The 24,817-nt window shown below is 66.1% G+C and overlaps 2 protein-coding genes across 9 annotated transcripts in view; both read right to left on the bottom strand.

Annotated features, from left to right (window-relative positions):
• Positions 1-4,737, bottom strand: part of AHDC1 (AT-hook DNA binding motif containing 1) — a 52,938-nt gene extending 48,201 nt beyond the window's left edge. For 2 of the 6 annotated variants that reach the window (XM_054802652.1, XM_054802653.1), the window contains exons 1-2: positions 4,573-4,737; positions 3,986-4,106 (exon numbers count right to left, since the gene is read on the bottom strand). Coding sequence is in view for 2 of the 6 variants with exons in the window: in XM_054802645.1 (XP_054658620.1) it covers positions 3,986-4,121 (136 nt within the window). In the remaining 4 variants the exon portion in view is untranslated. Of the gene's footprint in view, positions 1-3,538; positions 3,603-3,985; positions 4,162-4,395; positions 4,484-4,572 lie in introns of those variants that run through there. The other 4 variants (XM_054802645.1, XM_054802646.1, XM_054802650.1 and 1 more) reach the window with 3 other exon arrangements.
• Positions 4,738-11,650: 6,913 nt separating this feature from the next.
• FGR (FGR proto-oncogene, Src family tyrosine kinase) lies at positions 11,651-24,009 on the bottom strand. 3 transcript variants are annotated; one of them, XM_054802622.1, is made up of 13 exons: positions 23,774-24,009; positions 17,806-17,866; positions 17,237-17,489; positions 17,040-17,142; positions 16,622-16,720; positions 16,332-16,435; positions 16,102-16,251; positions 15,479-15,643; positions 14,331-14,510; positions 14,078-14,154; positions 13,844-13,997; positions 13,278-13,409; positions 11,651-12,992 (listed from the first exon to the last, which is right to left on the bottom strand). In XM_054802622.1, exons 3-13 carry the CDS (start codon positions 17,475-17,477, stop codon positions 12,784-12,786), a joined length of 1,614 nt encoding a protein of 537 aa, XP_054658597.1. In that variant the 5' UTR covers positions 17,478-17,489; positions 17,806-17,866; positions 23,774-24,009; the 3' UTR covers positions 11,651-12,783. The 3 variants fall into 3 exon arrangements, with proteins under 3 accessions (XP_054658597.1, XP_054658598.1, XP_054658599.1); XM_054802623.1 differs by lacking the exon at positions 15,479-15,643 and adding an exon at positions 14,947-15,102 and having other exon boundaries at positions 12,740-12,992; XM_054802624.1 differs by lacking the exon at positions 15,479-15,643 and having other exon boundaries at positions 12,740-12,992.
• Between the last annotated feature and the right edge of the window lie 808 nt (positions 24,010-24,817).

Genomic DNA, 24,817 nt, shown 5'->3' with positions numbered 1-24,817 from the left:
ACCCCCTCCTACCTGCCTGCACCCCGCTGACTCCCCCCCACACCCCCAATCCAAGCACCCCACTGCGGCCCACCCGCCGCAGCCCCCCCCTTGCGCCACGGCAGCTCATCACACCTTGCAGCCAGGCTCGGCGTCCCCAGGGGCGGCGGGGGGGGGCTGCCGCAGAAGGAGTCCCTGGTGTGGCGGCGTGCACCCGCCCTTGTCACGGCCCCGCTGGCACGCAGGCCTCCTACGTGCTCCAACAGGTGAGCCCCCGGGGCAGCGTTCCTGCCTGGGCCGGGAACTGTCCCCACCGGGCAGCCGGTTTGCAGGCATGTTCCTTCCCAGCACGTCCCCCGTCCCTCCCTCCTTCCCCTCCGTATCCAGCCTCCCTTGGCCGGTGAAATGGGGGAGCCGACGGATTTTAATGAGCTCCCCGGAGGCATCGCTCTGCACCCCCCCCCTCCCCCCCAACCACCACCACCACCCTCCCGCCTCTTCCCGCGCCCGGGAACCGATGCTCTGAAACACAACCCTCGGTGGCAAGCCTGGAAAAAAACCACAGGGCACATTTCTCCCCCCTCCTCCTTTCCCTCCTCGCCTCCCCCAGCTTTTTGCTCTCCTGCCGATGCCAAAGACCCAGCCGGGCTCTTGTGCTTTCACTCGCAGCTGCAGCTGCCGATTTTCGCTGTAAGCCCTTGTGCCTAGAAGGCCCAGAGCGAGGGATTCTGGGACGCGGTGATTGAAGACAGCACCAGCGCGGAGACCATTGCTCAGACTTTCCCTGTCTGTCGCCCCAACGCTCAACCCACAGAGAGGGAGGGGAAAAAAAAAAAAAAAAAAAAAAGGGAAAGAAAGGGGGGGAAAAAAAAAAAAAAGGATGGAGAGAAAAAAAAAAAAACCCCAACCAAAAACCAAAACGGACTGGCGCTCGCCCCTTCCCACCCACGCAGAGCAGCACGCTCCGCTGTGCCGGCACCAAGCACCACAGCCTTCACCTGAGTCAGCCAGCCCATGGGGCCAGGGTGAGCTCCCCAGCCCCGTGACACCCCAATGAATTCCCGGCTGCTTCACTTTGCAACACTGAATCCCACCGCGAGCGCGCCGGATCCCTCTCACCGCGCAGCCTGCTGTACGTCGCCCTAAAAACTCACAGCGGGCACCTTAACGGCACCCCATTTGTCTCCCCTGTGTTATTTTGAATGAAAAATAATAATAACACAGCTTTCAAGCCACCGTTTGCGGCACAAGGTAAATAAATATCAGGGCACGGGTGCAAGGGGAGGCGACGCCACACGTGATGCCGGGTCCTCGTGCGAAGCCGAAACGCTCACCCGTGGCAGTGGGACCGTCGGGATGTACCCGGAGCCAAGCAAACACCCTGAGCGCATGACACCATGTCCCCTCTGCATGCACAGACCCCTGAGGGAAGGGGTCCCCAGTGTCCGGGTGTGCCTGGGGAAGGTCCCACGAGACCAAATACCTGCCCTCCAGCACGCGCACCCGGCCAAGGCATCGCTCAGCGTGTGCCCCTGAGGCAGAGCAGGAACAACTCCAGCCTGGACGGACGGACGGACGTGCGGCAGGGAGCAGGAGAACCAGGCTGCGACCACATGGACCCCCATGCCAGCGAGAGGGGGGGGCCTGCAGAGCATCTCCTGGCCAGCCGAGCCCTCACACCCCGAGAACCACCCCCCGGCATCGCCGGCTCCCTGAGGACCGCGGCCGGACTGCACGGTGCATCCCAGCTCCAAAGTTCGGCGGGTGGCGGGGCTGGGGAGGGGACGGCGGCGGGGGGGGGGGGGAGGACATCTGCGACGCATTCAGGGGCCATCCCGCATCCGGGCAGCCTGGCCACAGCCCAGCATCCAGCCAGCCAGCCCCGGGGGGGGAGCCCTGCCCTATCGCCAAGCAAAAATCCCCCCTCCCCGCCTCCGTCCCTCCTGCTCCCCCCCCCCCATGCTCCCGTTAACGAGCCCGGAAGAAGGAAACAGCCCTCCCCACCGCTGCCCTGTTTACCAAGAGCTGGTTCCAAGCACTCGGGAGAATAGCAGGAGCATTTCAAGGCCCTGTTTCCACTCGGCTGACACACACTATTTATAGAAGCCCACAATTCTCCCAGAGCTTTCCTCGGGATCTCAGCAGAAATAGCCTGCCCCGGGTCTCTGCCGCCTCCTCTAAGGAGGCCAGGGCAGCGCCGGCCCCCCCAGGCTCCCCGTAACCTTCCACGGGCTTCCATCGCTTCTCCTCCGCCGGCCGCCCTGCTCCCGGTGTGTGTCCTTGGCTACCCCGTCCCCGCCACGGTGCCAACCCTTCGCCTTTCCCCCCCCCCCCCGCCCAAAACCCTGGGTCATCTCCACCTCCTGCCAAATCGGTTCCCGGTGGGTGCGCGGTGGCTCTGGCGGGCGCGCGGTGGCTCCGGCCGGCGTCCGCTCGCCGGACAGCGGAGGGAGGGAACCGGACTGTGGTTTGACGGGGTGTTGGAGGGGGGGGCGGGGGGGAGGCCAGCAGCCGGACGAAAGCCACCTCCCGCCTGACTGCATCGGAGCGCGGCGGAGCCCCGGGGGACTCGCACCGGGGATGGAGTTGGCCTATTCAGGTTACAGAGACATGGCAGAGCGGAATTTGGCGCCGCGCCATCCCTTCTCCAGCCCCCCCCCCCCCCCCGCCCTCCTCTTCCCCCCCTCCCCACCACCACCACCACCCTCCCCTGCAAATTCCTCAGCCCAGCAGGAGAAGCCAGTGTAAGGGGACACCTGGGGGGGTGAGGAAGAGGCGGGGGGGGGGGTGGGGGAGGCCTGGAGGGGGGGGCCGATTCGGACCATGCGCCCCCAGAGCCCGCCGGCGCCTGGGTCGAAAGCAAGCGGGCAGGATCCGTGCCCGTCGCCCCGGGGGTTTGCTTCTGCTCTCTGTCACGCCAGGATAAATCTGGAGCGACTCCACCGCGCGCCGGGGCTCACGGCGGCACACAATGAGCTCAGCCCGTGGCTTTCGGTGGCGGTTCTGGCAGCCACGGGCCGAGGGGCTGGATGCACGAGGCCACCTGGTCGCAGCCGAGACCGCGTCCTCCCCCAGCACGTAAACAAGCAGGGACCCAGGTGTCTCCACCTGCCCCGGCCTTGGGGACACCAAACACGTCCCCAGGGCGGGCAGAGGGTCTGGCGTTAGCGTGACCCCGTGGGGCGACACCAGCCACCGCCAAAGCCACCGGTCCCCCCACGGTCTCCGTTGCCGTGCAAGCACCGAGGGGCCGCGCTGGGGAGGGGGTGGGGGGGATGGATTTAAATCAGCTGATCAATAAAAACAAATCAGAGGGGGGATGACAGGCACCGAAGCGACAACCGCTCGCCGAGCCCCGCGCCGCGGACCACGCAACTTCACCGGCGGGGCTGGGGTGAGACCCCCCCCCGCCATCTACACCCCCCCCGACATCCCCCCACCCCCTGGGGCTGCCTCCCGCGGGCCAGCCCGCCGCTCCCCGGGGCCGGCTGCCAGGGGAAGGGGGGTGGGATGCTCTGCCCGGGGGGGCCCCCCACGTCCCCCGGGAAGCCCGGCTAACCCCAAACGTTGTTGACACGCTCGGCTCCGGCGGCGGCCTGCCTTCTAGCGGACGGAGCCGGCTCTGACAGCTGTCACTCAGCGCTCGCAGCCCGGGGAGGGGGGGGGGAAACGGCGGGGGGGAGGACGGGGGCCGGCCAGGGGGAGGCGGCCGAACTCGTGGAGATCGCAGCCCCCCCGATGGGGGCTCGCCCCGGGCCCCCCCCCCCCCGCAGGCCCCTCCCCGCCCCAAGTGCCATTAAACTCCTGCAATTTGGCAGCAACTCGCCGCGCAACTTCAGCGGAGGGGACGGCGGGGGGGGGGACACACACACACGACACGCCGCCTCCTTCCCCCCCCCCCCCGCTCTGCCCGAAGGGGGTGTCCCGTGTGCCCTCCCTCCTTTCCCCCCCCCACCCTCCCGAGCCTCCCAGCCCCACACAAAGGCGGGGGGTCCCCGGTACTCACCCGCCGGCTGCTGCGCTCCGAGCCCCTCGGAGCCCGCCCGCTTGGGGAGGCTCCTGCCGTCCGGCGGGGCTGCCTCCTGACCGGCCGCGGGAGTCCCGGAGCCCTCGGCACCGCTCGCCACCTTCAACGAGAGCATTTCCAGCGCCTCCTGCTCACATTCTCCCCAGGCAACTCCGCTCCTGCCAGCCCGCCCCCTCCTCCGTCCCCTGCCTGCTCTTTCCTCGCCGCTTTCCTCCTTCCCTCTCCCCCCCCTCCACCCCTCTATTTTATTTTTTTCCGGGCTTTTCTCTCCCCTCTGCCGCTTAGCTTTTTTTTTTTTTTTCTCTAATTTTTTTTTCTCCTCTTTTTCCCCCCCCTTCGCCTCTCACACACACAAAAGGCAGCGGAGCGGGAGGCGGAGGGGAACCGACCTCCCCTCTGCGCCTCCGCCGCTCGCCGCCTGCGGAAAGCAAAGAAAGACACAGCGCAGCAGAGCCCTGGCTTGCCGCTGCCTCCCCCCTTCCTCCTCCTCCTCCTCCTCCTCTTCCCTCCTCCTCCTCCTCCTCCTCCTCCTCCTCCTCCTCCTCCACCTCCTCCCTCGCTCTTGCCTTCTGCCGCTCCCGGCTTTGTGGGGGCTGGGATAAAAGGGGGGGAGCGGAGCCGGTGGCGAGGCGCGCCCTGCCCCTCTCTCCTCTCCGTGCGCGGCGGGGACCGCGGCTCCGCTTCGCTCCGCTGTCAGCGGCACGGCCAGCATCCGGCACCCCGGGGAGCCGTGCAGCACCGCCGGGGCATGCCGGGCCTTGTAGTCCTTCCTTTCCCCCCCCCTTCTTTTTTTTTCCCTCCTTCCTTTCCTCCCCCCCCCCCCTCCGCCCCTCTTTCTCCTCCCCGCCGCTGCGAAGCGCGCAGGGAGGGGCGCAAACGGGCGCGCCTCCGTTGCGCGCTGCTTAGGGAGGGGGATACTTGAGGGAGGGGGGGCACCCCGGGGGGGGGGGGGCAAACCACCTTCGGTGGTTTGCCCCCCCCCCCCCGGGGTGCCCCCCCCCCGAAGGTCCCAATGGGATGCGCGGGGCATTGCTGCCCTCTCCCGGGATGCACCCGCACTGCGTACCCCCTCCCCGAGGATACAGGGTTGAAAGAGGAGAGGACGGATAGCCCCTGCAGCCCCCCGCCACAATCCGGGGTGCACATCTGCACTTCATCACCCTTTCCGTCTCAGCACCCATGTGCTGCCCACAGAGCTGCACAATCACCCCCCTCTTCCCCCCCCCCCCCCCACTTTTAATTATTTTTTTTAAAGCAGAAGCTCTGTTTAGGGCCTGGAAACTTCCCTGCTGTTTGGTAACACCCTGCTCCTCCACGTTCTTTGGGGTACGGTGCTGTGTCCCCTCTTGGCCAGGTCCCAGAGGGGATGCCAGGAGGGCAGATGGTGACCAAGATCCCCTGGGACAGTGGTGGCACAGCGGGGTGCTGCCCCCCCAGCTCCCTGAGCACGCCGTGACCTCCCTCCCTGTGGCTCCGTCGAGCATCTCTCCAGCTCCTTCCCTCCAAGTCTCCGCCAATGTTAATGTTCCCGGAGCCAGGTAGATACAATATAATTAAAGTAGATAATACCACTGATGTTTGTTATGACATTGTGTTTTTGTGAGTGACGAGTGAAGGGTTAACTCCAGGGAATTGGGAATATTGCTTGGCTGCTAATAACACGTGAGTCATCGATGAAATAACACATGGGTGCAGGGAGAGACACAGCACCTGGCTTTACAGCAGCCCTCCGCCTCGCCTGCGTGGTGCAGGTTGGGGTTTGATGTGTGTTTCTGGATCAACAGGCAGCGAGGAGTGAATCTGCTCTCAGGATACATGCTGGGCACCCCAGCTTCGCTGCCTGACTGGGATGAACTGGTGAGCCGGGGTCAAGCTGAGAGTTGTCTTCCGGCAGGGACCTATTGCACCCGAAAAGCTGGCAGCTCTGTCCCTAGGCTCTGTGCACTCTAGTGGGATCGACGGGGATGGATCGGGGACCGGCTGGGCTCTGCACACCCCGGATAAGGATGGGGACCCATCTGCATTGCTCCTGGAAGCGGTGCGGAGAGGAGGCCTGGGCTCCAGCCCGGTCAGCAAAGGAATCTGCACACGCAGACAGGATCGCTGCAATCGCTGGTGGCTGAGTGAGCAACTTTGCAGGCTTCCTCGTCCCCTTGCCCTGAATGTCAGCTTTGAATTTTCTTGCTATTTTTAGGGACAGTTCAAAAAACGAGGAGGATCCCTCCCTTCTCGCCTTGCAGGGCTTTGCACCCTATGAATATTGCAAGCCCGTGTATTGCTGTACCTGCGTGCGCACCGGGGGAGCGGGAGGGAGGGATGGGTCAGCTGCCTTGCACGGGCAGGGAGAGAAGGAGGTCGTGCAAAAAACATTACATTGCAAGCAGAATGGGTTAGAATGTAAAAGATTTATTAATTTAATCCGAAGCATTAAAAGGTCATGTATTAATCAAAGAGATGCTTAAAACTGTCAAAGTCCTTTGTCAGGTTTGAAGTGCATCTCTATAGTTATCATAAAATATATATATCAGTCTGGCATGGAGCCCTCAGCAGGGCTGGGAGCGGGGATGAGGAGCAAAGCAAGGCACTTTCCGGCAGGGTCCCAGTGGAGGGCCACCCACGTTCCGGCTCTGCCAGGCTCCCATGGGTGCCCAGCACCCCCATGCTGAGCAGGGTGCCTAATGGGTCACCCTGCTTGTCCCCAGGCCTGGGTTTGTCCCCCCTCAAGTCAGGCTTGTGCCCCGCGGTTGTCCCCAGCTCGGCTGCGTGGGGTGGTTTGGGTTTGGGAGGTGGATGCCATGGGTTTGGGAGCGGGGTCCTCCCCTCGCCCCCGGTTCAGAGAGCCGCCGGCAGGCACGGGCAGCTCCCGGCTGTGACAGGCGGCACTGGGGCGTGGGAGCCGTGCCCACGCCACCCGTGTCACAACTGCGCGGGTGCTCAGCCTCGCCGGCATCTCTTTTTACCGGAGGAGGGGGGTGGCGGAGGCGGGTCCCCAGGGCCACCCGGGTCACCCGGGCACTCTGTCCCTCTCCCAGCCAAGTGCTGTGTCAGCAGCGTTGGCGTGGACTTACGCTACCATCTAGTGGCTGCTTTACCGAGCCGGGGCCACCGCTGTCCCCGGCTCTCAGCCCGTGTCCCTGCGCCCTGCGGGTGGCTGTCCCGGGAGTCCAACCCCCCCCCCTTCCCAAAGCCGGGGGGCACAGGTCCCGCTCGCCATCACCCTCGCCAGGATCAGGCCGGCGGGTGACCCGCCTGGGTTTGTCCCCCGAGAGCTCGGACTGGCTTGGCTGGGTGGTGGTGGCAGTCACCAGCTCCCCGGGGTGAGAGCAGGGGTTTGGAGGCAGCGGGGTGCAGTGAGGTGCAGCGGGGTGCTGCGGAGGAGAGCTGGGGTGCACGGGCACGGGGAGGAAAGGGGACAGCAAAAGGTGTTTGATGCATTGCTGGGATGCAGGAGCTGCCTTTGTGGAGAGCGTGGGTCACAGACCCCAACTGGGGTTGGGGGTTTTCTGCCCCTCTGGCATCTGCAGAGGATGAAGCCAGCTAGATTTTACCCCGATAAATGTAACTGCAGCAGAAGAGACACATTCAACCCTGAATTCCAGCCCCGTGCTGCCCCAGAGCAGCAAAACCGTCCCAGATTTCTCCCCAATACAACCAGTTCTGAGCAGCCTCGAGCAGCACCGCGCCCCGGGCAGAGCAAGGCTCCTGCTGCACCTCCTCCCCATCCACGTACATCTGCGCTGCGCCCCGACCGTCCCTACGCCTCGTTTTGCCCAAGAAACCTCCATTCCCAAATCCTGCTGCTCCCTGGTTGCTGTCACGGCTGCTGCTGTAGCCAGTGCATGGCTCTTCCCAAATATCAGTTGTTTTTTTCCATGGAAAAAAGTGTCCCCTCCCAGTGACTGGTGCTGAGCTGCTGGGTGACTGTGGATAAGTACCTCCGTGTCCCTGCAGGCCTGGACCAGCAGTCCTGAGCTTGGTCAAGCCTAAAGCCATATTTTTGGCCATGTTCCACTGTTGTCTGGCCATTGCTGCCGTGGGCATGCAGGTCTGATCCATGACCCAGGAGCTCTGCGGGCTCTGCCAGTCCCTGGGGAGCTTGGGCTGAAGGGAACAGGGACAGATCCGGTTGCCAGGCCTGTTTTGGGTGGGGATGGCTCTTTCCTGCTCACAAGGGAGACACAGCTCCCAGCAGCAGCTTTGGGCAAGAGGACCCCCCCCCGGGTAGGGTGGCAGTGCCATGGCTCCCTTGTGCCAGGGTCTGCAGCGCCGGCCATCTGCAGCGGTCTCACACCTGCGCCCACCGCGCGCTTGGCACCGGGTGGGCATGCTCGCTCCAGAACCCCCCGCCCGCAAACTCCTGCCACGCTCGCATGGACCGAGGCTGGCACGGTGCAGGCAGAGCAGCCAGCCGGAGCGGGACCGCTTGGGCTGGGCAGGCACAGGCAGGGTTTGCGGGCAGGAGCAGGGAAGATAGGTCTGGGTCTGACAAGGATGGAGGATCCTGGGGAGCACTGGGGGGTCCTGATCCTACAGCCCCATGCTGGATTCGGCCCTTGGCTGCGGGCAGGGGAGGTGATGCTCAGCTGCTTTTGCTTCCTCTCTGGAAGACGCTGCAGCCAGGGCTCAGCTCTGCAGCGCTGCCTGCAATGCTGCAGGGACCGGTCAGCTGGAGGGGGACGGGGCCAACCCTGAGCCCCTGGGTCTGGGTGCTGAGCACTCACAGCCGTGTTCCCCTTGAGCACCCAACCCAGGCTTTGCAGCGAAGATAAGCCCTGCAGCACCTCTGGGGGGTCCCAGCCTCCTTCCCCACCTCCCCATCACTTCTGGCTGGACCCTGGTCCAGGGTGGACCCTGACCTGGGCAGCCGGGAGCCGCAGGGGCTCTGCAGAGGGTGGCCCTGGGAGCAGGTGGGTGGCCATGCCCTGCAGCAGCCATTGGTGCCTCCATCCCTGGTTGATGCAGCCCACCATTAACATAAAATCGATGCCCCCTCCCCTGCCCAGCCTGTGGTCGCCCCAGGGTGAAACCCTTTAACCCCTTCGTTCTTGCCTTGGGGCACCCATGGGGGGAGAGGAGGGAAGGACAGAAGGACGGAGGTCAGGACGGGGGTCCCTCTCTTCAGCCCCTTCACCCAGGTCCCGGCAATCTTGGGCCGCACTCACTGTCCCCAAGAGCTCATGACACCGAAGAGGAAAACTCGGGACAGACCACAGTGACGTGACCGTGGTCCCACAGGGACTGCTGTGTCACAACTGCGTTTAAAAGCACGTGGCCAAATCCACGTGGGTCCCCGGGGCACGGCATGGCCAGCACAAACCCCCTGACTTGGCCCTGGAGCGGAGCAGGGAGCGCCCACCTGCTGGGGACGGGGGTCCTAGGCTGGGGACATGAGGGGTGGCATTGCTTCCCATCAGGAGGGCAGGATCTGGCCCAGGCTGCAGTGGGGTGGGGGGGGGCGAAAGCTGAGCATTAGGAGGGCGGCAGCAGGGAGCCTGCATCGCCAGCCTGCCCCTCCGCGCCAGGCCAAGCCCCAGATTTATATTTTTATTTCTTTTTAAGTGAATTTTGTGCTAGAGGGAATTGCCACGTTGGCAGCCCGGCAGAGCGAGGGGCTGATCCTGCTCGCTGCTGCCCTGGTGCCGGGGAGCTGGAGCGCGGTGGGGTCAGCCCCTCTGAATGCCTGAGCAGGCAGGAACGGGCAGGAACCGGGCAGGAACGGGCAGGAAGAGGGATCCAGTTGGGGCTGGGGGGCTGGCACAGCCGGGGCCCAGCACACCGGGGTCCGTCCGTCAGCATCCGTCAGTCCATCGCGCCCGGGACGGAGGGGCTGCCTGTGGGCGCAGCGAAGGCGATGGTGAGCCTTCCTCCCCACCGCTGCCCACCTGCTCCCTCCTCCCACTCACCTCCGCTCTCCAGCCCTCTTCTCTCCGCAGGTGCCCACCGTGGTCGCGCGGCCGCGTCCATCTCCTCCCCGAGCCGGCACCGAGCAGCCCTGGCCAGAGGCTGCTGCCTGCCCCCCACCCCCCGCCCCGGCCACAGCTGGGGTGTGTGGGGCTGGGGTCCCCATGGCCCCCCGAGCCAGCCCTGTCCCCCACACGGGGCTGGAGCGGGCAGCACGTGTGTCCCCGCGGGCCTGGGGACAAGGGACACATTGCACGGGTGAGGTGTGTGCCCCTCACACCAAGGAGCGTGATTTTGGGGTGCTGGGTGTGTGTCAGAGCCTGTGTGCACGGAATATTGGGGGGGGTGTGTGCACACGCGTGCACGGAGCTGCGGGCAAGGTTGCACCAAGGGAGCGCAAGCGTGTGCACACCCAGGACAGGCAGCGCGCACGCATGTGCACTGAACACACGGGTGTGCACGGGTGTGCATGCTGATCACGGGGGTGATACGAGGTGGGGGGCAGCCGGGCGGGGGGGGGGGGTGTGTGTGTGTGTGTGACAGAGACGCTGCCGTGCCTGTGGGGTGCCCCTGGGTGCCCAGCCCCAGGCGTGGGGCGGCCGGAGCCGGTGGCTGCAATCTGGCACCGGGGCTCTGCCCGCCGCGGGCCGGTGCCAACCGCCTCCTCGCCTCGGCTGGCGGTGCCACGCAATCTGCTCTCCTCGCCTGGCCCCCCCGGCACCGGGCATCGTGCCACGCTGCCCAGCCAAGCCTGGCCGGGGGCCTGGCCCTTCCCGCAAGGATTTTTCCCTGGGATGGGGAAGCGGGGGCGATGGGGGGGGACACATCCAGCCCTGCTCCACTGCACACCCCTGCGCCCCGGCGATTTGCGGCCCTTGTAGGAACCGGGGTGAAGCAGGAGCCAGGGAGGTGCCTGGCGGTGCCCAGGGACGGTGGCACGTCCCCAGACCCCCTGGCATGTCCCCAGACCCGTTGGCACTGGCCCTGTGCCCCCCTCCCCACCTGCCCGGGGCCTCCCCCCCCAAGCCTGAGCCCCCCCTGGCTGGGGCCGGGGCCAGTCCCCCCTTCCCACCAGTGCTGGGGAATTCATTACCGGCCACAGCTGGGCCCTGCTGGGGAGGCCAAGCTGCAAGGAAAATTAACCCCTTCCCTCCCAGGCTCCGAGCACAGGACCCCCCCACGGGCACCTCTGCCCTCCCACAGAGGAGGGGGCCAGACACTGTCCAGGGACCCCCACACACACACACACACACTAATTAAACCCAGGCTGCTGCTTCGTTAATGCACATGCCTGGGAGGTAGCAGGAGGGGATGTGGGTGCAGGGGGGGCTGGGTGCAGGGGGGGAGCTGTGGGGTGCCCTGGGTGGGAGCAGCTCTGCAAACCCAAATGCTTCCCCACCCCATTTTTCCAGGTTTCTATTTGCGAGGGGAGCTGGTGCTGCACCCCCACATGGCCGGGGGGGGGGCAGGGGGACCCTTCTCTGCTCCCCCCTACAGACGTGGCCCCCCCCAGCCCAGGGTATGTCCGTGCTGGAGGGGGTGAGGATACGGCCCTCAGTCCTGGCTTGGCTCAACCTGGGAACCCCCCCTGTGTGGGGATGGGTGCCTGCACCCCAAATCTTGTAATCCAGGGTTGTTCCCCCAGCTCTAGCCCCCCCACCCCTCCCTGACCGGTGCCTATCCCCAACCGGGGCAGCCCCTCTCCCTGAGGGATGGGGGTTAGAGGGACCCAGGCACCCCCGCTTGTTAGAAAGGTTTTATTTCTATTTACAGATTGGATTTTAAAAAACCAAAATGAACAACAAAACCCTTCCCTTCCCCTTCCTCACCCCCCCCCCCCCCAAAGTGGCACTGCCTACCCACGGCCCTGCCCCACGGGTGCCATGGGGAGCAGAGCTGGGGCCAAGCCTGGGAATACAGACACCCCCCCCGTCCCAAAGGAAAGGGGGTGCCCAGGGGGGCAGCCGGCCCCCAGGAGCCAGCCAGCAGGGTGGCATCCCCCCCCCCCCCCAGTTCACATTCACATTGTGCCCTGAGTCCCCCCCCCAGCCCCCATTAATGCTTGCCACAGGGGTTTGAGCCAAGCTGCAGCCGGGACCCCCCCCAGCGCCGCGGGGGTGACCCCATCCCGTACCCCCCTCCCGCCCTGCCCGAGGCAGCAGGAAACAGCCCCCAGGGCAGAGCTGCCCCCTCCTGGCCTCGGCCCCTTGTCGTCCCCCCCCCCAGTGCAAGCAGAGGTTTATGGCTTTCAGGATTTGGCTCTACCATAAGGAGAGGAGATAAAAGGGGGGGTCAAGGGGATCCCCCAAATGCATCGATCTGTGGGGGTGAGATGGCTGCCAGGGTGAGGGGTATAAAATCTTATAAATTAAAGACGATATAAATGGGGGGGGGGGGGCGTTGAGGTGACCTTCCCCAGGTCAGTGCCAGGATTTGGGGGGCTGAAACCCCCCAGGTGCGCAGAGCTGAGCTAGGGGAGAGGAGATTGGGGTGGGGAGATACCCCCCCCCCTCCCGTGAGACCTCTGCTGCTACAGAGCTAGGGGTGTCTGGGGGGGCACAGTGGGGTACCCCACTTTCCTCCCCCCCAGCCAAAGCACTTCTCAGGTTCAAAGCTGGGTGTGAAGGCAACGAGAGAGGGGCCGGGGGGTGAAAGGGGGCTGGGGTGGGGGGGGCACAGTTTTCCCCCCTCTCTGAGTCCAAAATCCTTGTGCAAAACCCCCTGTCCTCCCCGGGGCATCCCAAGCACCCCTCAACAGGCGTTTTTTTGGGGCGGGGGGGGCGCACAGGCAAAGGGAACAACAACCGCCCTGCAGAAAGGAGGAGATTTGCCCAAAAGCCACCCCAGAGCCTGGCTGGGGGATGCCGGCGCTGGGTTTACTGGTTGTCCCCCGGCTGGTACTGGGGCTCGGTGGCGGTGAAGTAGTCCTCGAGGAAGGACTGGAGGTACTCAAAGGTGGGGCGCTCCTCGGGCTCCCGCTTCCAGCACTGCACCATCACATCGTGCAGGGAGGGGGGGCAGTTGCCCGGGCACTGCATGCGGTAGCCCCGCTCCACCTGCTCCAGCACCTCCCGGTTGTTCATCCCTGCGTGACAAAGACACACACACACACACACACACACACACCCCTTCAGCAACCAGCACCCCCATAGGACAAGCCAATAGGGAAACCGAGGCACGCCGAGGGATGCGGTGGCATTGCCCCGTGGTTTGGATAGGGAGCCCAGCTTTGTGCTGGTCTCTCTGATGGGGAAACTGAGGCACGGGACAAGCCTTGCTGGTGGCAGCTGGGGAGGGTCAGCCCCTGCCCTGCCTGCACCCCGCTACCCAGCCCACCCCAAGGGTGCCCGCTGCCCGAGCGGGGCCGTACCTGGGTAGGGCACCCGGCCTTTGGTCACCAGCTCAGTCAGGAGGATGCCGAAGGACCAGACGTCTGACTTGATGGTGAACCTCCCAAACAGCGCGGCCTCCGGGGCCGTCCACTTGATGGGGAACTTGGCACCTGCAAGGGGAGGCAGGTGAGGCATGGCCAGGGCACCCTGCTGCACCTGCACCCGAGGTACCCCACACTCGGGGCACCCAGCAACGCGGTACCCCACACCCGGGGCACCCAGCACCAGGGGCACCCAGCACTGGGAGTACCCTGCGCCTGGGGCACCTTGCACTAGAGGCACCCTGCACCTGGAGCACCCTGTACTGAGGGCATTCTGCACCCAGGGTATCCTGCACTGGGAGGATCCAGCACCCAAGGCACCCTGCACCTGGGGTGCCCATCATCCGGGGTATCCACCCCCCAGGATACCCATCACCTGGGGCACCCATTGCCCGGGACACCCAGCACTGGGGGTGACCAGCTCCAGGTCCACCAGGGTGGGACGTAGCACGGAGGGGACAGGGCAGCAGTCCCCACAGCAGCGGGACACCAAGCAGGCTCACCCTGGCGTGCCGTGTACTCGTTGTCCTCGATGAGGCGAGCGAGGCCAAAGTCAGCGATCTTGCACACCAGGTTGTCTCCCACCAGGATGTTGGCAGCGCGGAGGTCCCGGTGGATGTAGTTCATCCGCTCGATGTAGGCCATGCCCGCCGCGATCTGGGTGGGGGGAAGCAGTGAGGACCCCCCAGATGCGCTCCCTGGGGGGCACCCCCGCCCCGTGCCAGCCTCCCCGGTACCTGGGCAGCCATGTCCACCAGCTGGGGCAGCTTCAGGTAGCGACCGTCCCCGTCCTTGAGGAAATCCAGCAAGCTGCCTGCGGGCAGAGGGTGCCAGTCAAAGCACCCGAGAGCCAGCCGTGCCCACCCAAGGGTGCCCTCCCCTGCAAGCCCCCAGCCCTGGGACCAGCTCCCTGCCCACCCCAGCTGTGCCCAGGCAGGGTTAGACTTGCAGAAGAGCTGGGGGGTCCCCTGGGCAGCACCCCCCGCTCACCCTGGCTCATGAACTCAGTGACGATGTAGATGGGCTCCTCCGACACCACGGCGTAGAGCTGCACCAGCTTGTCGTGCCGCAGCCGCTTCATGATCTGAGCCTCCTCCAGGAAGGCTTCGGGTGACATGGTGCCCGGCTTCAGCGTCTTCACCGCCACCTTCGTGGTGCCGTTCCACGTGCCTGGGCCGGGGACACGGGGTCACCGCGAGACCAGGGGACGTCTGGCCCTGGCAGGGCTGCGATGGAGGGGTGCGTGGATGGAGGGGTGCATGGATGGATGGATGGATGGATGGATGGATGGATGGAGGCATGCACGGAGGCATGCAGGGAGGAGCAAGGTAATCAGGGCAGGGCAAGGAAGGGGCACGATACCACCATACCCCACCCAGGACAAGGAGTCCCCCTCACCCCGTGGCGTGGGGACAAGGCACCCGTGAGCTCATCTCCTAATGCCAGCCTTACCCCATTCCCCATCCCTCCACGAGGGAGCCCGTGCCAAGCTGCCATCTCCCCCGCAGCAGTGGGTACCACCCCGCGATGCTGCCTGCCAGGGCAGGACCGGACTGCTCCTGCCCCCCGCCAAGCCCCCCGCCCCGGCCGGCTGGGCCAGCCTTACCCATCCACACGTCTCCGAAACATCCCATGCCGAGTTTCTTGTCGAGGCTGATGGATTCCCGCACTATCTCCCAGGCGTCCTTAGCTAATCCCAGGGTCTGGGGCTTCATAGTGGGGCACGGGCGGGTTAGCAGATGGCACAACCCGTCGTTATGCTCTGTGGGGGGGGCAGGCAGGGGAGGAGGGAGGGGGTGCGATGGGATGAATGCAGCATGCACGCCGAGCGGAGGGAGCACGGGGCGCTGGGGGAAGAGGATGACGAGGAGGGGACCCCCCGGCCTGGTTTTGTCTCCTGTTTGTGGTCCCATCTGAAATGGGGGGGCTGCTTGCCCACGCAGGGACCTCACGGGGCATCCCGGGGTACCCGGTGTGACCCCAGAGTGGGACACAGCATATTTCCCCACGCCGGCAAACTGGTGTAGCTCAGCCTGTCCCGGCAGGCAGGAACCCTTCCCTGGGGGGCTGCCAGGCCTGGGGGTGCCCCCACCGTCCCCCCCGCCCCAACTCGCCCCGGCTTGCCCGCCAGGCCCTACCCATCCACACTTCCCCGAACTGCCCGTTGCCCAGCTTCTTGAGGAGCTGGAGGGACTCGCGGGGGATCTCCCACACGTCTTTGGTTTTGACCGAGAGGTCGGCCAGCTTGGGCGTTCCCTTGTGGCACGGCACGGCCAGGCGGCAGCACAGCCCGGCCGCCCGCTCTGCCGCGCCAGGCGGTGGGGACAGGCGTCAGCCCGGGGCATGGACCCCCCACCGGCCCTTTGCCCCCACCCGCTACCCCGGGACATTGCCCAGGCTCCTGCATGGTCTGGTCACCCCCCCAACATGCACGCACATAAATGGGGTGCGCCCCTCGCCGCCTCCCCCAGGGATGGCCCCGCGCCCCCTCGGGCTGGACCGGACCCCCAATCCCCCCCCCCCCGGCTGTGCCTGGGGAGCAGCTGGTGCCCACCCAGACCCAGGGGCTATTTACCTTCTCTGGAGAGGCCGGGTGTTCCCTGCACCCCTTGGGGGTGCCCCCAAATGCCACCACCAGAACAGCCCCCTCCTCCTCCAGTTAAACCCAGTTAGCCCAGCCAGCTGCCTCTCGCCAAACGGGTCTCCTGGGCTTTCCCTACGCCCCCCATCACCCCACCCTCTGCCCCCCAGCCCACCCTACCTATATAGTTCTGGACCAGCTGCTGGATGGTGTCGAACTGGGCGCGGGTGGTGATGTAGTAGCCCCCGTTGTCCAGTTTCCGAATTTTATAGTGCTTCACGTGGTCTCCCTTGGCCTCGTCCCAGTCCCGGATGGAGAGGGAGTAGGCACCTACATGGGGGCACGGGTCAGGACGGGTCAGGGCGGGACACGGCACGCAGCCCCCGGTGTCCCCATCCCTGTCCCCGTACCTTTCGTCGTCTCGCTCTCCCGGATGAGGAAGGTGCCCCTGCAGTTGCCGTGGCACAGGAGCTGCCGCTCCGCGTCCTTGCGCCCGATCTTCCCGAAGTACCACCTGCCGCGGGGCCGGGCTCAGCACCGGGAGGGCACCGCTGAGGGGCACCCACGGGGACCCCCACGCCACGGCCCCCTGCCAGCACCGCGGCGCTGCCAGAGCTCGCCATGGGTGCCGAGACACCTGGGCTCGAGGCAGATGGAGTCGGGGACCCCCTCCATCCCTGTCCCCCCGCCCCGTACTCACTCTTCTGCCTGGATAGAGTCCACGGGGGCCACGTAGTTGCTGGGGATGTAGCCCGTGGAGCCCGAGCTCAGTGACCTGGCCTCCCACCAGTCACCCTCCCTGGGGAAAGAGGAACCGAGAGTGAGGAGGAGGGACAGACGGATGGACCTGGCCACCCTGCACCTTCCCTCCCCGCATGCAGCACCCCCAGACCCTGCTCTTCCCCACCACAGGGGACACCCATGCCTGCGTCGCTGCTGAGAATGCCCAACTCATGACACACGTGGCCCTGGTTGTGGCCCTGGTTCTCTTGGTATCCGGCAATGGAGCCGAGGCAGAGCCTGGGTCCTGCGGGGGGTACCCACGGCATGGAGGCACCTCCCCAGGGTGGCATGGGGGGACTGGGGGTGGCAGGGGGTCCGGGGTGGCGGGGGCTCACGTGTTGTTGATGATGTGGAATTTCTCCCCTTTCTGGAAGCTCAGGTCATCCTCCGTCCTGGCCTCGTAGTCATACAGGGCGATGAAGAGCGTCACGCCCCCGCCTGCGGCACGTGGAGGGGACCGTGGTGAGCCCCTGGGTGCTGCAGGGGTGCAGCTGAACACCCCCCCCCCCCGGCTCCCAGCCCCCCCACTGACCTGTGATGCCCCCGCTCCGCATTTGCAGCGTGTTGGAGGTGAAGCCCCCCGGCCCCGTGAAGGAGGGAGCCGAGGGCACCGCCGCGCCGTGGAAGTTGTTGAAGTCGGGGATGCGGGTGAAGACGGAGCCCGGCTGCGTGGGGTCGGGGTCGTACTGGGAGGCGGGGGGTGGGGAGGCACCCAACTCGCCCCCCACCTGCCCTTTGCCGGACCCCTTCTCTTTGCAGTGCACACAGCCCATCCTGGGCACAGCCTGTGGGACAAGAGGGACCGTGACCCCCGTGCCGCCCCGGCAGGGCACACGCATGTGCACATGGATGTGCACACACGGTCCCCATTAGAGGCACTGGGGTGCACGCGTGAGCCCCTGCCCGCCCCACCCCAGCCCCAGCAGGAGTGGGGTCCTGCCACCCCCCGGCTGGGGGTCTGTGCTGTGACATGGGGACACCGGGGTCCCCACGGGCACCGCCACCGGCAGGGACCAGCCCGTGAGGAGGGCTGTGCCGCCCGGGGCACCCTGTGCCCCCCTGGCACCCGTGAGTGCTCCCGTTCACGGCGACCCCACTCACTGCGACGGCTCCTCGGGTCACTTCAGCTGCTCCATGTCACCTCGGGGAGGAGAAGAGGCACCTGTGGACACCAGGGAGGGCATCAGGCAGCGGGCAAGAGCCCCGCACGGGCTGCAACGCTCCTGCATGTGCTGCAACACCCCTGCATGCACTGCAACACTCCTGCATGCGCTGCAACACCCCTGCGTGGGCTGCAACACCCCTGCACGGGATGCAACACCCCTGCACAGGCTGCAACACTCCTATGTGGGCTGCAACACCCCTGCATGCGCTGCAACACCCCTGCATGCGCTGCAACACCCCTGCACGGGATGCAACACTCCTATGTGGGCTGCAACACCCCTGCATGGACTGCAACACCCCTGCATGCGCTGCAACACCCCTGCATGCAATGCAACACCCCTGCACGGGATGCAACACCCCTGCACAGGCTGCAACACTCCTATGTGGGCTGCAACACCCCTGCATGCGCTGCAACACCCCTGCATGCACTGCAACACCCCTGCACGGGATGCAACACCCCTGCGTGGGCTGCAACACCCCTGCACGGGATGCAACACCCCTGCACGGGCTGCAACACTCCTATGTGGGCTGCAACACCCCTGCATGCGCTGCAACACCCCTGCATGCACTGCAACACCCCTGCACGGGATGCAACACCCCTGCACGGGATGCAACACCCCTGCATGCACTGCAACACCCCTGCATGCGCTGCAACACTCCTGCATGCGCTGCAACACCCCTGCGTGGGCTGCAACACCCCTGCACGGGATGCAACACCCCTGCACGGGCTGCAACACTCCTATGTGGGCTGCAACACCCCTGCATGCGCTGCAACACCCCTGCATGCACTGCAACACCCCTGCACGGGATGCAACACCCCTGCACGGGATGCAACACCCCTGCATGCACTGCAACACTCCTGCATGCGCTGTAACACCCCTGCATGGGCTGCAACATCCCTGCACAGGCTGCAACACTCCTGCGTGGGCTGCAACACCCCTGCATGTGCTGCAACACCCCTGCATGGGCTGCAACACCCCTGCACGGGCTGCAACACCCCTGCGTGGGCTGCAACACCCCTGCACGGGATGCAACACCCCTGCATGCACTGCAACACTCCTGCATGCACTGCAACACCCCTGCATGTGCTGCAACACTCCTGCGTGGGCTGCAACACCCCTGCATGTGCTGCAACACCCCTGCATGCACTGCAACACTCCTGCATGCACTGCAACACCCCTGCATGGGCTGCAACACCCCTGCACGGGATGCAACACTCCTGCACGGGATGCAACACCCCTGCATGCGCTGCAACACCCCTGCATGTGCTGCAACACCCCTGCATGCGCTGCAACACTCCTGTGTGGGCTGCAACACTCCTGTGTGGGCTGCAACACCCCTGCATGCGCTGCAACACTCCTGTGTGGGCTGCAACACCCCTGCATGCGCTGCAACACCCCTGCACGGGATGCAACACTCCTGCACGGGATGCAACACCCCTGCATGCGCTGCAACACCCCTGCGTGGGCTGCAACACCCCTGCATGGGCTGCAACACCCCTGCACGGGATGCAACACTCCTGCACGGGATGCAACACCCCTGCATGTGCTGCAACATTCCTGCATGAGTTGCAACACCCCTGCATGCGCTGCAACATTCCTGCATGAGTTGCAACACCCCTGCATGCACTGCAACATTCCTGCACGGGCTGCAACACCCCTGCATGTGCTGCAACACCCCTGCACAGGCTGCAACACTCCTACGTGGGCTGCAACACCCCTGCATGGGCTGCAACACCCCTGCATGGGCTGCAACACCCCTGCACGGGCTGAAACCACATCCTTGAGTGGGTTTTTCTCCTCAACAAACCCATCACCTCCCTCCAAGGCGGAGGTGTCTTCCGGCTGCCCCAAGGCTGGAGGGAGCCAGGCTGGGTGGAAAGGTAACCTCAAAGTGTCCTCGTCCCCGTCCCCATTCTCGTCCCCTCCATGCTGCAGGGAAACTGGTTTCTCGGGGCAGGAAGGGCCCTGCTCGCCTCGCTGCGGTCGGAGCCACACTCTTCCGGCCGGGGCCGCGCTCGGCTGCAAAGGTGTTGCAGAGGAGGAGGAGGAAATCGGACCTCTCCCGCAGTGGCTGCAAGGAGACATTTCTGTCCCCAGCCCTGACATCTCCCCTGGGTGCTGGCCACCCACCTGCACCAGTCTGCCCAGTTTGGACCGGGCAGAGCTTTCCGGTCGAGGGCTCTGCAGCGATGTTGCAGAGCTCACCCCGTCTCCAGCCCAGGAACGGAGGGAAGGTGCCGTGAAGCCGGGCTTCGCCTGGCAGCCGTGTCCTGTCCCCTGAGCTCCAGAGAGCAGGAGGAGATGGAGGTTTTGGGGCAGAGGAGACGTTTCGGGAGGGTTTCCCCCGTCATGGTCTTTGATTCACTTTCCTCTCTCTTGGCGGGGGGTGGGCAGAGCCCGGCTCTCCCCCCTCCACCTTTGCTTTCGACATCGGCAGTGTGGCAAGGCCGCGGCCGTTGCAGACCGGGCAGTGTTGCCAAATCCAAGAGGGTTTGCCTGGTTGGGGCTTTTATTTTTGCTGACAATAAGTGGCTATTTTAGCTGACGAACATTCCCGGCTCTCATAAACGCTGTCCCCTCTTGGTGGGAATCACCCGCCTCCTCGCCGGCATCGCGCTCAGAAACTTCCCATTTTGCTAAATTTCTGTGCCGAGCGCGGCGGCGGCGCTGCCACGGCTGCCGGCAGAGATCGGGCAGGCAAGGAGCATCTTCTAGGCAAGCACAAGCCCAAAATATTGCAGCACTACGGGATTTAGCCGCTGCCCACGCCGTGTCCAGCCGCTGCACAGCAGCGTTGCGCCCACGCTTCCCCTTCTCTGGGCACCCACAAAACTCCCGAGCTGGTCCCTGCCACCTCCCAACCGGGCAGGGTGACACAAAAAACATCCCCTTGCATCGTCCTTGGGGAGGGGACGCAGCCGGCCCCGTGTCCGATGGCTGTGCGCTGGCGTCTGGCCCCGGCTCTCCCAAAAAGGAGCCGCTTGGAGCCTGGGAGCAGATGGCAACCGAGCCCTTCCCGCACTGGCTCCACCGGCACCGGCCCCGGCCGAGCTGCCAGCTCCCGCCCCGCGCTGAGACCCAGCCAACTCGTCACCCCCGCCGCTGCCCCCGCCCCGCCGGGCATGGCTGGGCACGATGCAGCCGCGTCCTTGGCCACGCGTCCATCTGCTCCCCGGCCCCCCCTCTGGGACATGGGGGCAGTTCAGCCCCATCCCCGGCTCTGAGCCGGAGGGCGATGTCCCGGTCCACACCGGTGTCACCCTGTGTGTCACCCGCGGTGCCAAGACACCCCATGGGGATCGCCCCCATCCCCTGCCTCCATTGCCCTCTGGGGAATAACGGCGATGGAGGGGTCAGGATCCTGGGGGAGGGGAATGCAGCCGCACGGAGAGATATGGGGGGTGCCGGAAATGTCACGCACCCAGCGCCATGGGGACGAGCCAGGGTGGCATTTGCCAGGCTGAGAGCGGGTCCCTGGCACCCAGGTGTGCCACGGCTCCCCGGGGAGAGCGCGGGCGGCAGAGGGGCAGCTGCTGGAGGAACTCGGCCAGCACCTATGCAGCGGGAGGAGGAAGCAGTAGGAGCACAGCGTGGGGGAGGAAGAGGATGGTTCTCCATCAGCCAAGGAGAACCTAGGGGCTGGCGGGATCTGAGGCCTTGGGCGGCCGGGGGGGGGCCGGGCAGGGACCACAGTGGGGCTGAGCAGCGGCTGCAGTCCCTTGGGCACCCTGTGCCCTTCCCGCGCTGTGTCCCACTGCCCTCGCCCTGCAGCCCCGTGTCCTTTCCTTGTGGCCCTGCACCCCAGTGGCTCCTGCCGCCCTGCCGCAGCCTCCCCAGGGGAAGAGGAACCGAGACTGCTGCACAGCTCAGCACCGAGCCCGCTGCACAGCGCAGCACCGAGCCCGCCTGGCTCCTCCATTACCCCGCAGCTCCAGAGCTCCCTGATCCCAGGGGGGAAACTGAGGCACAAAGCAGCTGCGGCGTGGGAGGAGAAGGTGCCTCATTTAGGTGGCTTGTTAGGACACATGATCCCGAGGCATGTCCCTGTCCCATGCCCAGGACCCCCACAGACCTGGGGAGGGGACGAGAGGACATGTCCTGCCCCTCCACCACCCACTCCTCGGCCCAGCACGGTGGCAGACGGTGTCCCTGCTCCTTTCCTGCCGCACCCAGCCCCACGTCCAGCTCAGACACCTGGAGCTGGGGCCATGGGGTAGAACCCTGTCCCTGCTCCAGTCTTCCCAGTTCACCCAGTGCCTGGCAAGTGTGCCACAGCTCCCAGCGGAGCACAGCATCCCCTGGCCCGGCTCGGCTCCAGGGAGCAGGTTCCCCGACAGAAACAGGGGGTGCAAGGAGGGACGGGAGGGTCCTGCTGCGGCCGGAGAGACCCACACCACGAGCAAACCGCTCTGGACCACTGCAAGACATGAGGACAGCAGCGGTGGGACGGGATGCAACGGTCCACCGGGAACACGCAGATGGGGTGACAGCCGCAAGAGGATCCCCGGAGTGTGGGTTTCCCGGCGGGGTGTCCCACCCTGGTTGGGGCGCGCAGGGGGCTGGAAGCACCGTCGGGAACACGGTGCTGGCATGGTGCTATTCCCGGGCACTCGCCAGCAGTGATGCCTGCAGGGACACCCCTTCCCCTGCCTGCCCGTGAGCAGGACAGGGTTCAGAGGGGGCTGCTGGCCCCCAAAACCAGCCATGCTCTAGCTGGGCATGGCCAGCGCTTGGCCGGCATCGTCCCTGTGCCAGCCCCACGAGGTGGCAGGGTGCTGCCCCCCAACAATACCCCGGGGGGCAGAAGAGGAAGGACTCGCACCCCCCCAAAAGCGATCTGTCCCCACAAGCCCACCCGCCAGCGGCCAAGCCCACGGCAGGGGGTGTCCCCTCGCCCCCCACCCTGGGAGGAGATGCCCACGGCGGAGGGAGCTCCCCACCCCCCTACCACCCCCCCCCCCGGCCTCCCAGCCCCATCGCTGGCTGGGAAAGCAGGATTTCCGCTGGAAGAAGAGCAATTCCCGGATCCGAGGGGCTGCAGGGGCGGAGGGAGGGAGCCGGCCAGGGCTCCAAATACAATGTCCCGGGAGGAGCGGGGCGGGGAGGGAATTGTGCAGGGCAGGAAGCCGCCAGTTCCTGTCCCTCCTTGGGACACACCAAGGACCGGGGACGAGGCAGAGCTGCAGGGAGCGGGGGGAGCACCCGCTCCGGCCAGGGCCTGAGCCCCCCACAGCTGCCCCCGGCCCCTCGCCCCGGCTGGGGAGAGCTCAGTCCCCAGCATCGTCGTGTGAGCGCCGGCCGGGCTGGCACGCCATGGGCACCTGTGGGGCCGGGGGGAGCAGGTGTGTGTGTGTCCCCCCCATCCCGCTGTCCCCCAGGGTGCCCTCACCTGCCCCCTCCCCAGCGCTCAGGCCCGGTGTGGGCGAAGGCACCATTTGGCTCCGCAGCCCCCCTGCCACGGCGTCACCGCCGATTAGTGCCGGGAGGGCGAGCTGGGGATGGTGGCTGCCCCCAGCCCTCCCCGCACCACGGCCCCAGGCGTGCTGCCCCCCCCCCCACTGACCTGCTGCCCCCCAGGATGGGGAGGATGGGGGGCTCCTGCCTTCCCCCCCCCCCAGGCTCATTGCAGAGGCTGGTGTTGCCCGAGGGGGAGCGGTGAGGGCAGAGCCCGGGGGCAGCCCCCTGGCAGCCCCCACCAGGGGCACGGGGCCCTCTGTCCCCACGGCTCAGTGCCCTGTCCCACCCCAGACCCAGAGCCACCCCACACATGGGGGGGGCAGCACTCAGCACCCCCCAGCACACAGCAAGGGGATTGAGACACACACCCCCCCCCCCCCATTGCAGGGGGCAGAGCCCCCCTCCCCGTACCCCCTGCCCCACGCAGCCCCGTGCATCCCTCCTACCGTCAGCCCTCCTGCTCCGGTTCGCATGGACCCTCGCTCGCACGCTGCCCCCCCAGCTCCCAGCGGGACCGCAGGCCGGGGTGCCACCGCAGCACCCCAAACCGCCCGGCGCTGGGGGCCGGGGTGTCGAGGCGGGTGGCAGGGCAGGGCAGGGTGAGGCGGATGCCGCGGGGGAGAGCGGGAATGCCTGTGCGTGTGTTTCCCCTGTCTCTTCGGCAGCTCTCGCAGCTGAGCAAGAGCTTCCCCTCCCCTCGCCCCCCCTTCCTCCCCGCGCTCCCAGCAATGGTTCATTGTACCAGCCAGCCCAGCCGGGGCGGCCGCACGCTCACCCTCCGGCACCGCTCGCCAGAACCCACCGCCTGCCCGTGGGGGTGACAAGCGGGGGGACAGGATGGCATCGGGGGGGCCCCAGTCCCCAGCAGTATGGGGGGACGCCGTTGCGGCTCCCTGGGTTCTGCCTGCCGGGATTTACAGGGGGTGCGTGGGGATATACGGCTCTGCGGGATCCAGCTCCGCTCCCGGAGGCGGCCCGTGCCAGGCTGGGGTGCTGCCTGCACCCATCCCGAGACAGAGCCTGGCAGCACCCCTTCACCCCCCAAGTACATCCCTGACCCCCCCCAGCCAGCATCCCCGGGCAGGGGACGGCACAGGGACAGCGTATTGCAAACGGGGGGCTGCGACCCCGCGAGGGGCAGGAATAAGGCGACCCTGGCACAGCGTGTCTCGTGGTGGTTCTGCTGGAACGGGGTGAACTTGGGGCAGGCAGAGCTGCGGTGGGACAGCGAGCAGGTCACCTCGCCCAGCGGACCGCAAGCAGCTCGGGACCATGTTCTGGGGGGGGGGGGGCTCCCGCATGGCCCCCCAGATGGGGTGCAGCTCCCGGCCAGCTCAAGCAGTTGCTGCGGCCGTCGATAACCCACCAGATACCAGACCCCTTAATTACTCTTTGTCCAGATAAAGTTGCTGGTGGGATGACCCCAAGATTTGGCATTGATTGCAGCGACCCACAAACCTCATCAGGCTCTGGGAGAGAGGATGAACCCT

Source organism: Grus americana, chromosome 23 (assembly GCF_028858705.1).
Source record: "Grus americana isolate bGruAme1 chromosome 23, bGruAme1.mat, whole genome shotgun sequence".
NCBI classification, from domain to species: Eukaryota; Metazoa; Chordata; class Aves; order Gruiformes; family Gruidae; genus Grus; species Grus americana.
The sequence above is the reverse complement of the archived record's forward strand: the minus strand, read 5'-3'. Positions and strand labels throughout refer to the sequence as shown.